This window comes from Anastrepha obliqua, chromosome 1 (assembly GCF_027943255.1).
Source record: "Anastrepha obliqua isolate idAnaObli1 chromosome 1, idAnaObli1_1.0, whole genome shotgun sequence".
In the NCBI taxonomy this organism is placed as follows: Eukaryota; Metazoa; Arthropoda; class Insecta; order Diptera; family Tephritidae; genus Anastrepha; species Anastrepha obliqua.
In genome coordinates, this window is record NC_072892.1 from 148,375,717 (window position 1) to 148,390,871 (window position 15,155).

General features: G+C 37.4%; 1 protein-coding gene across 1 annotated transcript in view; it reads right to left on the reverse strand.

Annotated features, from left to right (window-relative positions):
* The window catches only part of LOC129236444 (gelsolin-like), a 42,827-nt gene that overhangs the window by 7,495 nt on the left and 20,177 nt on the right, over positions 1–15,155 (reverse strand). The window contains exons 2-3 of the mRNA XM_054870838.1: positions 4,494–4,680; positions 4,118–4,286 (exon numbers count right to left, since the gene is read on the reverse strand). Coding sequence (XP_054726813.1) covers positions 4,118–4,286; positions 4,494–4,522 — 198 coding nt within the window. The 5' untranslated portion in view covers positions 4,523–4,680. The remainder of the gene's footprint in view (positions 1–4,117; positions 4,287–4,493; positions 4,681–15,155) is intronic.

Genomic DNA, 15,155 nt, shown 5'->3' on the forward strand with positions numbered 1-15,155 from the left:
ATGTCATATTATCAGGGAAGTTATATTATTTGTGCCAGAATTTTTGTGTACGACTCTTGACTTTTGTCCCAACTCTTCGATAATGCGCCGTCATACCCTACATGCAGTATTCGCAACCATTTGGTCTAAAACTCCACTCATATACATATGTAGTTCCACAACCATCATATTCGACTTAGTTAGCGGCTACTAGAAGATATTCAACAGTTGACCCTCCCGCTGGGACTGAAGAGGTGCACCGCGAACTACCTGAGTGGTTGGCATTCGTCAGTAATCTTTCGAGATCAAAGCTCAAAACAGAGGAGGATACCGCAGAGTGGTGTCCTTTAACGCTTGCTTTTCAACTTCTACATCTCGAAGCTCCGCCAACTACCAGAGGAAGTTTCACTGGTCTTCTATGCTGTCGGTGGTACGATAATGATGTCGTACAATGACATCGATGACTTGTGCTCCAAAGTAAACGTTCATCTCGCCAGCTTTTCTCGTTCTTTCACTGCGAGGAATCTCCAACTAAATTCACGGCAACCCTTTTCACCACCTGGACAAAGGAAGTCAAGCTACAACTCAAGGTGAAAGTCGACAACACATCAATACCAACAGTTAACAACCCCAAAATCTTGGGCGTTACCTTCGATAGCTTGCTTTCCTCTTCAGCGCATACAACTGCAACTGCCACTTAGGTCCAAAACCGCAACAAGGTCTTCAAATCACTAGCCCGTAGCACTTTGAGCAAAGGCAAGGAAATGTTGCTGGCGACATTTAAAACAATTGGATGGGCTGTCCTCAGTTTTGCTGCGCCCATCTGGTGGCTTGTCACCAGTAATACCCCGTGGACAAAGCGCGAGGTCTGTTAAAATACTGCAATCAACCACGGATACCTTCTGATACCTGCAACACTTACACAACGAGATTTCCATGCTTCCGCACAAATGCTCAGCAAGGAATTTCTACTTGGGTGATACCGTAGGACATTTGCTAGAGCCTGATCCCCTTCCCAGACATGTCAAGAGACATCCCTTCAACTACACTGTCGAGATCCAGGACAAATCACAGTACAACTACTGGACCGGACAGTATATAGACAAATGTTAAACGTCGCTCATTGGGAGACTCTTATCTCCTTACTAAACTCCCGACCCCCGAATACCCTTGGTCGGAGTGCAACCACCACCTATTGCAGACGAAGAGCTTCAGCTGTCTCGCGAGACCTTGTTGAATTACTTTCTGAATATTGTAGTAGGTTAAACTAATACTTATCCAGAATAGATTCCGACATAACCAATATATGTCCGCCGATACTAAGCCTCGCACGATACTAACCACCTATTCGCATACCCTCTTAAACCCATTCACCCAACACCCCTCTTCCTCTGAACTCAACCTGCCGAAACGGCACGCTTCCTGAGTCTACCAGATCAGTTAGACGATGACTATCGGTGACCGCACCGCACAACAACAGCAACAACTTATTTAACTACGCTTGGCTTCTGACTATTCATTTAGACAACTTCGAGGGCACAGTTTCCAGTCCGTAGCAAAGTTTAAGCAACGTTGGACATTTTCCAATATTTAGAGAATTTAGAAAACAAACTGGCATATCTACAGGGTTGGCCATATTAAACTGACCCATGTGATTATTAAAAAAATATGGAAAAAGAAACATTTTTTTGTGTTTCATTGTGAAAAACATTTAATTTAGTTCAAGGAGATTCGTTTACATCACTTTTTGAATATGATATTGCGCAAGTGGTCGCCCTTAGCTCGTATAGCGTAATGTGCCCGTTTTTCGGCGTTTTCGATAGTTTTGGCCAGCGTCTCGGCCGATATGGCGGCTATTTCCCGTCGGATATTGGCCTTAAGTGCGCCTAGTGTCTTTGGCTTGTTGACGTAAACCTTAGATTTCAAATAGCCCCAAAGAAAAAAGTCCGGTGGCGTCAAATCCGGTGATCGTGGCGGCCAGTCAAAATCGCCGCTTTTTGATATCAAACGGCCAGGGAACAAAGTCTTCAATAAGTTGACGGTGGCTCGTGCTGTGTGTGGTGGTGCGCCATCTTGCTGAAACCAGAAGTGCTCCATACCATTTTAACGAACAATCGGCATCACAAAATCGGTTATCATGGCCCGATAACGCTCTTGATTAACGGTCAATGGTTGGTGTTGACCATTTTCAAAGAAGAACGGCCCAATGACCATATCAGCGCAAATGCCAAACCAGACTGTAACTTTTTGGTCGTGGGTCAGTTTAATATGGCCAACCCTGTATATATATAAAAATTAAGCTGAAAAAAAGTGTGCATTTATCTACGGTAATCTCAGCAACGCGTGTAAGGAAAACAATGAAAGTTTCACACATTGTTGGTGCTGCTTTGGCAAAGGTTTCTGTGAAGTTTAGTTGAAATCCGATAACGCGTGTGTGTGCGGTGCGCCAGTTAAGTAAGTGTGTTTTTGCTATTTGCCGCACGTATTTTTTGTACCGCACATAGCATTCATTAGAATTGAATACATTTTGGTCGTGTGTGTCTGGACCGATTATTATGAAATTTGGTATATATATATATTTTTCCACGGTGAAGGTTAGTATAATATGTTTATTGATTCCACTCACCACCAGGTGGCGCTGCCGAAGGCCAAAACGAGGACCCGGGTAACCCTAGGATGTGTTTTTACATTGTGGGTATCAAATCAAAGCTACTGATGAGTGCTTTAATACAGAGTATTTTTTAGATCTCTGAGTGACCAGGGTCTCGAGGTATGGCCGAAAAGGTGGACCAAGGTACCCTTGGATGTGTTTGTACAATACAATATGGGTATCAGATGGAAGCTGTTGATGAAAGCTTTTAAGTGAAGTAATTTTTACTGCCTGTTTCCGGGATAAAGAAAGGAGATGGAGCTGGAGATGGAAGAGGAAAAGGAATAGCTACAGGAAGAGGAAGAGGAAGAGGAGGGGAAAGAGGAAGACCACTTATTATTAAAAATTAAAAAAAAAATTCTAAAAAAATTTTAAAATGTTACATATACGCTTATTATATAAACATTAATCTGAAGTTAGTTATAGTGAAAAATCCATTGTATCATTGCCGGCGTGATTGGTGATCGTTTCCTTAATTTTTTGCAGAAAGGTTATGCTAATATGAGATATTACCTATATCATTCATATATTTACGTATTACCTGTGTACTCACAAATAAACGGTTGAAGCAAATATATGTCAGTTTTTTTACTTCGCCTGGAAAAGTTTAAATAAATTTAAGAAGAGTAAATAGAACTTACATATTTTATATCAGACTTCACGCAAAAAAGCGGAGGGGAATAGAACAGTTCTCTTCTCCTTCTCCGCTTTTTCGTACACGACGAAGTGCATGTATCATACGATTGATGTTGTTGTTTATGTGTAAAGGGGAGCGCATCTATGCAAATGCAGAACGGAACAACGACGCGCTCAAACTTTCTGATCTGATTTTCAAGCAAACAACAAGTGAGTATTTTTTCTCCAGAGAAAACCACGTTTAATTAATGAATCTAGATTATTTTTAAAGACGCCCAGCGGAACGGGCGGGTTTTCGCTAGTAGTATATAAATTAATTTTTTTGAGGCGTATGAAATAAATTTGTAAAAATAAGCGCATATTGTAAAATTTATGAACAAGTCACTTTTCTATTTGTATATCGGCATTACCGATGATATTAGCGAATAACTGTTTTTGGTTATTCAACCGAAACTGTTGCAGTCTTTTACGGTAAAAGTCGCTTTCCGGCCATGAACTTATTCTGTCAGTGCTTTCTTTGAAAAAATGTTGTTGCATTTTTATTCATCTTGTAAATTGCAATTGGCTTATCAGCAAAAATCACCAGACATTGCCGATGATACAAGAGCGTGTTGCGTGCGTTGGTGATTTGCATAAACAAATCACTTTTTAAATTTTCTTACAATCTGCTAAACACGCAAGACATCCAAAGTAGCAATAAAGAAAACGCGCGAATTTCGGGTTATGAGCATAGGCATGGATATATGTATAATATATATATAATATATATGTATGTGTATATGTATATGTAATATAAACATAAAGCCCATATAGTCAGGCTAAAAACTCTTAAACAATTTATCCATAGCTTACCTCAACCCTCCAAATTTCCAAACCCGGCGTCCGACCTGCATTTGCAAATGCACGATGCATGACGCGATTCGGTGTTGATTTGCCGCCACTTTGGGGTTGGGGTTGTATTTGGGTCGACTGCACACGAAAAGCTGGACGGCCCGGTAGCAGCACAAGTACAGCCAAAAGGCTAGAAAAATATTTAATATGTATCACAAATTGGAAAATTTTAGCTAAAAATACAACAAATATATTGCAGCACACATAACAGTTATTGCATTTAATAAAAGTATTACACTGTCAATTAAATCGAAATGCAAGTGAAATTCACTCTTAGTATCTCTGATAATTTAGTTGTGTTGCAAATTCGAAAAAGTGAACTATTCAATTGGATTACCTGAAGATTACTGCCATCTTCGTCGTCATTTTCAGCCGTAGTCTCAGCAACTGTTAACGCTGAGCTCGAAAACCTATTTTGTATTCTTTGAAATTGAGTTTGTTGCTTTACTTTAGGATAAATGCTCTCTATTTGGCACGCTCCACTCCGCAATCACGCGATGCTCAATGAGTTGTTTTTGTTTTAGCTAAAAAGAAACATAAGTTAATAATTAAAATACATACAAACATACATAACATTATTATGCAGTTGTATCTAAGCTAAGCTGTTGTATCTTTTGACGTAAAAAGAAGTAGGAACGTGCAATTGAAGACACTGCGTTTTATACCATTTATGAAAAATTATTATTTTCAATCGTGGATTGGGTTTTAAAACGACAAATTGGAGGACATTTTATACTTAGTCAATGAAATATTAATATAGTTGTTTAACTTTGTGTGTACGAATATGTATGTATGTCTTATTTATAAACTATCATATCGGCCATTTTTATTTTCCGATTAGACTGTTTTTTAGAATTTGTTTACACAGAAGTTTGCAACAAATAATCGTGGGTCATTACACAGGTCAGCGATGTTTACAAATCCTTCAAATTAATTACGTCGATTAATTGACGCCGTTAGATTACATTCTGTAAAAAAAGTAGCCGGCGTTTCTCATTTAAATATCACTCCATTGTTTGAATATCACTTTGAAAGGCAAACAGTCAGGTGGGTATTCTCACTATCTTCCTAAACCAGTCATTGCTTGGTGTATTCAGCGAATTTTACTTTAACGAATTTATTTCACCAAAGAGTAGGTATATCCCAATTTGTTTTTCTAACGAAAATCATGTACAAAGGAATTAAAAATGTTACGGGCAGCTTACGGGGGCTCAGCAATGCCAGAAACCCAAGTAAGCGAAGGGTACACTGAGTTTAGTGTGAGCCTGTACTTAACGATTAACTAATTACTTTCCCACTGTAAAAGTAACAGACGAAAAAAAAAGAGGGAGAGACCCGAGAGAGAACGAGAGAGAGAGAGAGAGAGAGAAAGAATATATATCTAAATAAATTCACAACATTTGCAGAGAATACAAATAGACAAAATTTACAAAAAACGGAGAAGCTTCGACCGGTGTAGGTAAACGCCGGACACAACCCGCGGCAACAACGCGCACTAGCGCACGAGCGTTTATCACCTGCACAAACGCAGCGATTCCAGGACCGCAGCAACGGCAAAAATTACCGCAAGGCAATACCAATAATCCGACGCCGGAATGGATAGCACTTTATAGTACACACAAGCACTAGCCAATAAACGGAAATAAGCACCAAAAAGTATGCACCAAAAAAAACGCCAAAAAAATTAGGACCAAAAAACACCCCAAAAAGTAGACACCAACGCAATATTATGTTAAAAAGCACCAAAAAGTATGCACCAAAAAAAACGCCAAAAAAATTAGGACCAAAAAACGCCCCAAAAAGTAGACACCAACGAAATATTATGTTAAAAAGTAGGCACCAAAAATATATTTCCTAGCAGTTTGCACCAACAAACAAGCGCCAAAAAGTAGGCAGAGTTATTTCTCACTAGAAATTAGCAACCACAAGGTAAAACTCAGGAAAAATAGCCTAAAGTGTATCTAAGATATATATAAGGTATAGCTCTCTCTCTCTTTTCCTCTACGTTGCATCTTTTTTCTCTCTCGCGGAACGAAAATGCCCAAAACGTTGCATGGCCTTGAAATTTTATACTCCATTCTCGCTCGTCCATCGACGCCTAAGAAGTTTCACTTCAAAAATTTATTTTTACTAAAAAATCCAATATTTTTGATTTTTATCCATTCTAAAACTTATCTTATAAAAATAGTTTCATTAATTTTAATAGAAAAATTGCAATATCATGAGAAAAAAATTGTATCTTAAATGTTTTATGAGATAAACAAAATACTTTTCTTTATAAAGCAAATGACTTATTTAACAAAATTTTAGTTTTTATCGCAAAATACGTTCCTTCATTTTTATTAAAAAAAATTATGATGTGAAAGTGCAAAAAAAAATGGCGAAGAAAATATTAAAGTGCAGTCCAGAACCCTACCAGAAAATAAAAACATGTTTTGATCGAATTTTACTAAATTTTCCCTTCGCTGTATAGCATTTCCTATATCCGTAGCGCTGTGTTATTGGTTCCGAAAGTACCAGAATATTGGTTACATAAAATTATCAATAAATAATTGAACGATTCTCGTTTTATTAACAAATTCCGGCTGCTTTTTAAACAGCAGCTACATTTTCCTCGTGTACTACAATTGGGAGGTTGCATTTAATATAGGCATAGTACTTTCAGAATTTGTACTAAGCAAAAACAAAATATAAAATATAAAAATATGCGCACAGCGCAACAAATACTCTAATTTTTAGCTTTCTAATTTTCTATATAAATATAAAGTATAAATATAATATAGAAAAGTATTTAGTGAATGTACCATTTGGCATGCCAATATTGAAAAAAATCTTTCTTTATCTCACATTTGTCATTTGAAACCCAACAGAAAACAATAATTAAAACAATGGAATAGAACGCACGAAGCAAACTCGTCAATCATTTTAAAGTAATTGAACAATCATTTGAAAGAAATGAGCTTGTCAAAGAATGGAGCGGTGTAAGGCGTTAAACATAAACAATACAAATTGACTTTAAGTATGTGCTCGTTTTTTATACGTGTACATACATATAAGTTGAATACTTGTCGGCAAAGAGTCATGCACATTACCAAGAAAACTCATAATTAAACGTTTGTCAACGCAAACCGCAAATGCTTACTACGAACTTGGCACTGACACTGTCCTCCAATGTACGCGCATGTGATCATAATAGACTATACCAGCTACTACCTCTTACATATATTTTATATACTGTTATTTCACAACTTTTGCCGGGTGATAAAAAATACGCAGCAGTTTCTATATACGAGGTGTGTTCAAAAAGTATCGCGAATTTTGTGTTTCTTCAAAAATTATTTATTTATTCATTAATATCTATTTTGTCCCCTTCAAAGTAATACCCATGAGATATTATGCACTTGTGCCAACGTTTTTTCAAATCTTCGAATCACTTCAAAAAATCATTTTTTTTTTTGCTTGTTCAAGTCCTCCTTCGATGCCGCCTTTATCTCGTCAATCGTAGCGTAGCGTCGTCCTTTCATGGGCCTCTTCAGTTTCGGGAACAAGAAAAAGTCACAGCGGGCCAGATCTGGGGAATACGGTGGCTGTGGCAACATTAGTGTGTTGTTTTTGTCCAAAAAGTTGCGCACTAGCAACGATGTATGAGCAGGGGCGTTATCGTGATGCCAGAGCCAATTTTTGTTCTTCCACAAATCCGTGCGTTTCTGGCGGATTGCTTCACGCAAATTGCGCATAACTTGCAGGTAATATTCCTTATTGACCGTTTTACTCTGTGGCAAGAACTCATTATGCACAACGCCCCTGCAATCGAACAAAAACGATAAGCAAAACTTTTACATTCGACCGAACTTGGCGCGCTTTTTTCGGTCTTGGTTCGTGCGGCAGCTTCCATTGAGATGATTGAGTTTTGGTTTCCAGGTCATAACCATAAACCTACGATTCGTCGCCCTCTAGAGCAAATTTGGGTCGTCGCGGACATAGTCCAACATCTCATTAGCAATGTTCATGCGATGCTGCTTTTGGTCGAAATTGAGCAGTTTTGGTACGAATTTTGCGTCGACCCGTCCATACCCAAATCATTGAAAAAAATCGAATGGCACGAGCCAATTGATATATCTAGGTTCTCAGCAGCTTCTCTAACGGTGATTCGACGATTGGCCAATAACATTTTCTTCACTTCATCAATTTTTCCGTCTGTTGTTGAAGTGCTCGGGCGTCCGGCACGCTTTTCGTCATTCACATCTTCTCGGCCTTCTGAGAACATTTTGTACCACCGATAAACGTTGCTTTGGTCCAAAGTAGCTTCTCCGTATGACACAGTCAACAATCGGAATGCATTCGCGCACTTAATTTCGTTTTTCACACAAAATTTGATACAGGTTCTTCGAACCATCTTTTTCAATAGGTAAAAATCGAAGACGAGCCGAGACACTTGCCATGAGTACCTGAGTACCAATATATCGCCACAAAAAATCGAAATTCGAATATCGTAACTTGCGAAAATTCAAAATTCGCTATACTTTTTGAACACACCTCGTACAGTGGCGATCACAATACATATGAAGTTTTTCAAGCTTCTTCTTATTTGTTCTCTAAATATTGCTCATTCTTTAACAAAACCATACAAATCAAATTTTCAAACTTTATAAAAAATTTAGAAAAATCCAACAGTTTCTATCTAAGTTTTGAACTCTTTAATTTGAATTTTCAGAAAATTCTTGAGTGTCATGTTACATGCATAGATTTTTAGTAAAACAGGTGCAAGTTTTAAACTACTGAAAATCGCGTTGGTTTTTAATATTTTTTTTTTTTTTTTTTGAGTTTTGCTGATGGCTTTTGCGCTTTTTTCGTATAATTTATTAAAAATGTTACAATTTATTTACAATTTATAATTTTTTTTATTTTTTTGCAAAGTGTCTTGCGAAATAAATTTATTTTTATGTGAAATAAAGTGCAAAAAGTCATCAATCAGAAACACAAAAAAATAAAAAACAACTATTAAAAACTTCCGATCGTTTTATTAAAATTTTATGAACCATTGAAATGAATACCCAAAGATTTTCTAGAAATTCTAATTAAAGCGTTGAAAATTTAGATGAAAACTTGTTTAATTTCTCTGGTAGCTTTATTTATATGGTTCTGGTTAAAAATGAACAATTAAAACAAAAACAAAAAAAAAAATTAAAAATGAAAAACAAAAATGTTGGAACTAGAAAAAACATTGAAATATTAGTTTGGCGAAAAAGAAATGCATTATTTTTTCGTAGAATTTTTGCGCAAATGGTTTAATGGATTGAACTTTAGCTCCTGGGCGATGCTACGCCTACTAACCGGTCGACTTCGATTATTTCTGTGATTTTATCGACATTATCGACATTTTCATTCACATCAAAAATACGTGAACAGAATCGACGAAACCAAAATTGCATGTAATTGGCTGTTACAGTACCGGCACCATAACCCCCATTCACAACTTCAGCGACCTGACTTGCATTTTCTCCTTTATCAAAAAAAAAAAAACTGTAAAATATACCGAATTTTCTCTTTGTTGACTTCCATTGTTAGGACCCTGTACCTTACAACTCAATGGGGCAAACAAAACACAGCAAACGAGTTTTTTAGTGTGAAAAAGTCTTGTCCACGAGCATAGACTTTAAACTGTTTAATAGATACTTTACAACATATCGATCATTACAGCCGTCTACCGAGAAAATATTGGACAACTAGTATTACAAACAAAAAATCATTAAGAACTCAAAGTTATGACCACCACTGTAGGCAAATGTCATTGAATGTACGTATGTATGTATGTAAGCAAGTAAATTGGTGAGTAATTTTATATAATATGCCAGCATACACAAGCACATAAGTATGTATATGAGTACGTCAATAAACATGTAAATGCGTCCTTAACTTTATTTTAAACCTGAACGAATAATACGTCTAATATTTACAATATCTGCAACAAGGCATGCATATAAATGGGGGAAAAAAATCTTAAGATCACGACCCATAGATTATTCTGTGGTTAGTAGACGATAAGTCAAAAGCTTTTTTTTACTCAGCGAACGGTAAATATTAAGCCTTATAAGCTTGAGTTGAAAGAATTTGTTTTGTTTCAATTTACCTAATAAATATGAAAAATATAATAACGGGTGTTTTTTTAGAGGTTAGGTTTTCAAGTTGGCACTACTTTTTTCGTAGATGGTCTTTTTGACAGCTGTCACTTGATTTATGCTCAGTTTGGTTTGCCATTTCATAATGAATAGACTTATACCTGAACAACGTTTGCAAATCGTGCAAATTTATTACGAAAATAATGGTTCGGTTCGCGCGACGCATCACAAGAAAATTTTGTTCAGCGATGAAGCTCACTTTTGGTTGAATGGGTGTGTCAATAAGCAAAATTGTCGCATTTGGAGTGAACATAATCCACAAGCCATTGCTGAGACGCAGTTACATCCTCAAAAAGTCACTGTTTGGTGTGCTCTATGGGCAGAGGGAATCATTGGTCCATATTTCTTTAAAAATGAAGCCGGCCATAATGTTACAGTCAATGGAGAGCGCCTGAATTGGACGATGTTGATGTGGACGACCTTTGGTTCCAACAAGACGGCGCTACATGCCATACAGCCAACGCAACAATCGATTTATTGAAGGAAACTTTTGGTGAGCGCATTATCTCGCGCCGTGGACCTGTGGCGTGGCCTCCAAGATTGTGCGATATAACACCGCTGGACTATTTCTTGTGGGGCTCTGTGAAGTCGCTTGTCTACGCAGATAAGCCCGAGACGATTGACGTCTTGGAAGAGAATATTCGGCGCGTTATTGCTGACATACGGCCCCAATTGCTGCAAAAAGTGGTCGAAAATTGGGCCTCTCGGCTGGAATTTATTCGAGCCAGCCGCGGCGGCCACTTGCCCGAAATCATTTTTAAAACACAATGGCAAACCCTTATCTTTATAATAAAGCTAAATTCTTGGCCATAACATTAAATTATATACGTTTTATTTCATCTTGAAAACCTAACCTCTAAAAAAAACACCCTTTACTTTACAGAAGTTATAAGATGGGCATCGCTGTGCGAAAATATTGAAATCAAATGTTTTTAATCTAAGAAGAAGAATATTTTCAATCTAATATATTAAAATATTGTTAATCATTAAGAAATAAATAACTTATGTAAAATCATATTTTTTTGCGAATGTGAAAAGTATTTTCCAAAGCCAATAGTTTTATACGCCTAAGCTAAAGCCAACTATGTATCATATCACATCGAGTAGTATACAGGGTGAACGATATGAGAGTTACCTATTCAAAACACCATAACTTTTTTGTGTGAAATTAGTTTTTATTGATTTCAAAGACAAAATTGTTCAAAAATGATTACAATTTTAACATATATTCACTTTAGTTCGATATGACCACCTTTTGCCTTGATTATAGCCTTCAAACGGTCAAAAAATGAGTTTGCATGCTGCACGAATGTTTTCTGGAGGTATGTTGGCCCTTCCTCGTATAATCGCTTCTTTCAGCGCATCCATACTGGCATATTTTTTAGTCCTCACCTTGCTCTCCAAAATGGAGCAGATGGAATAGCCCATCGGATTTGCGTCTGGCGAATTCGAAAGCCATTGTGTGGCTTGATTTAGACGGTGCCGAGTCCTGTTGGAACGTCCATGGTCTACGACCGAAATGTTTGCGTATCCACAGCTCTAAAGTAGCTTCTAAAAGATTTTCCCGATAATAAGTCGCATTCACTTTGACACCAGGCTCGATAAAAACGATTGGAGAGCGTCCATCAGCGGTCACTGCGGCCCAAACCATTACATGCGATGGGAAATTGCTTCGAGTGGCCATACGTAGGCTCAAATTCTCGTATGAGCGTTCGGTCAAGTAAACACGATCGTTTCAAGTGTTTATGAACTGCTCAATTGGGACATTTTTTTTCATCAGAAAACACAATGTTAGGAAATTCCCCATTTTCGTGCAAGCGCAACAACTCTTTTGCTCTTTCGCACCGAACTTTTTTTTGCTGGGGTGAAATATCGTGTGCTTTTGGGAACTTGTAAGCTTTGATCTTGAGCTCATTTTTCAATATGCATTGAATGCTGTCTTGCGATATTTTCAGTTCCTTGGCCATTTTTATTCCACTTCGACGTGGGTTTCGTTCAAGTCGAGCCTTCACTTTTGGAACCATTTCTGGTGTTGTTGCGGCTTTTTTTGGTCCACTTCCATAGCGTTTTGCAATACTACCAGTATCATTGTACCGTTTTATAGTGCGATAAGCAAACATTTTATTCACTTTGAGGTGACTGAGATCACGAACAAGGCTGGTTATGATATTCCAGCCAAATATAATGCAATCACACTATTACGTTCGAATTCCATCACAGAAAAAAAAAAATTCAACAAAACTGAGACGCAAATGCTTTTGATGGCTTATAAACAACTAGCAAACCCGGCCCCCTTCGCTGGGCACACTAAAATGGAATAGATATGGTTTAGAACAGAAAATATATGAATTTCATATTATTTATTTCTTTATTCTTTATTCAAGCGCTTTGGCATAAACAATATTTTTTGTTTTTCTATTTGTTTTTGAGTAAATATAAAATATAAATTGAAAATCAGGAAAAAAGAAGATTGTTTTTAAATTTCAAATCAACGCATATGAATAAACAATCGTCTTTTTTCCTGATCATCCATGAATTTTTCGTTTCAATTTATATGTTTTATTAAGCATTGGAGCTTTTTTAACCATTATCCATTTATATTTTTCAAAAAAAAAAAAACGAAAAAAATTTTTTTTCCACGAACACATAATTTCATTCGGATTTCACATTAAATTCTCAAATTTCGTAAGAAATTATTCACTGTTCCAAAATTCACTCCAAAAAAATTCACAAACAATTTTTACATGTTGCACTTACATTTTTTCCTTATGGCATCCAAATCAGAAAGAAATATTGACACATTTACAATGTCAATTTGACAGTTCAGTTCCGCCCCAAGCGTTAAAAAAGTAAGCGACATTATGGCTGGTTCAAAAGAACGCTGTACCCGTTGCCAGTGCTCCGAATTACAACCAAACTTTACGAAACCCATTTTCAATACTTACTTAACAATGTGCGTAAGTTTGGTTTAATTCGGTTCAAAGACACGGCGGGTCCACGTTTTGGCATATATTTCGAGACCCTAGTCATCAATAGGTATGAAAATTACCCCGTATTAAAGCACTTATCAACAGCTTCCATTTGATACCCATATTGTACATACAGAACCAAAGGTTACCCGGGTCCACGTTTTGACCTATATCTCGAGACCCCAGTCACGGAGCGGCATGAAAAATATTCCGTACTAAAGCATTCACCAACAGCTTCAATTTGATATCCATATTGTACAAACACATTCTAGGGTCCACGTTTTGGTCTCTATCTCGAGACCCTAGTCACGGAGCGGCATGAAAAATACTCTGGACTAAAGAATTCACCAACAGCTTTCATTTGATACCCATATTGTACATACAAATCCGAAGGTTACCCGGGTCCACGTTTTGACCTATATCTCGAGCCCTATTTCCAAAATAAAATATAATCCATGTTACTCGCGAATGATGTAGCTTTCGAATGGTGAAAGAATTTTTAAAATCGGTCCAGTAGTTTTTGAGCCTATTCATTACAACCAAACAAACAAACAAACAAAGTTTTCCTCTTTATAATATTAGTATAGATATATTTAACTGTCACCAGAACAATTTTGACGTTGATGTCGTGAGCTGTTTTAGAAATACAAACAGTGTGAAGTTGGTGACACTGTATATTGTAGCAGTATAAAATTCTGTCTAAGTCCATAACCCTTAAGTCCAACACAAAGTAGCCAATCAAACAGTCGATCTTTATTTATTATATTTGCCTTAAAAGGCAACCGAGGCAACGAGAGAGCCGAAGAAACAGCTCGACTTATGCCATTAACAAGCCCATTGTTTCCAGTTTATGCAGAAAATTATTTACACCTATATACTAGATTCAACGGCGTGCGCAAACCAGCACTCCGTCCAAGCAATACACCTCGATACTTAACAAGCCAGTATGGCCCTCACATTATAGGGCATACCAAACTCACACATCAATACCTCCTTACAGGAGGTACCCACCAACAATGCCCGTTTTGCGGTAATAACCCCTCAGCTGGCCATCTTTTAAACGATTGTCGCACCTTAGAAAGTATCCCGATCCAACAAACCTTCTGACCTACTAGCTACTGCTGCTGTCACCAATATATATTAACTGCTTTAAATATATTTATTTAAGATTGTAACTTAACTACCATGGTTTATCCCAACGAGAGAAGATTGGGGAATCAGCATCTATACTGATGGTTTCAAGCTAAATGATCAAGTAGGCGGAGGCCTTCATCCTGAGGGAATGAATGCCAACATCTCATTCCGGTTACAGGATCACTTCAGTACATTTCATGCTGAAATTCTGGCTATCAGGGAAGGCCTGCTAGCCCTAAATAAAAGTGTGCTCACCACAAGAGATATAAATATATATTCAGATAGCCAATCGGTAATGAAAGCTTTAAAATCGCCCAATATTACCTCGACGACAGTAAAAGAATGTATCGGCGTTTTGACAGAACTATCACAGTACTTTGTAATAAACCTGCTCTGGGTGCCGGGTCATAGAGACATAGAAGGCAACTGCAAAGCAGATGTACTAGCGAGATTGGGTACCACATTGCCGATCCAACCAGACAAAGCGATCATACCTTTACCTTTAGCAACTTGTAAGATGCTTATAGATAAACACACTATCAGTGCTGCCAACAGGCTGCGGTCTCAGTCCCTGACCTGTGCAACTAGTAGAAGGACGTAGCCGGAATGGAACACGGGCCGCACAAACCGACTGTTGAAACTAAACAGGAAAAATATGAGAAATCTTCCCGGGGTCCTAGCAGGGCATTGTCTGATTGGGAAGCATGCTAGTAGACT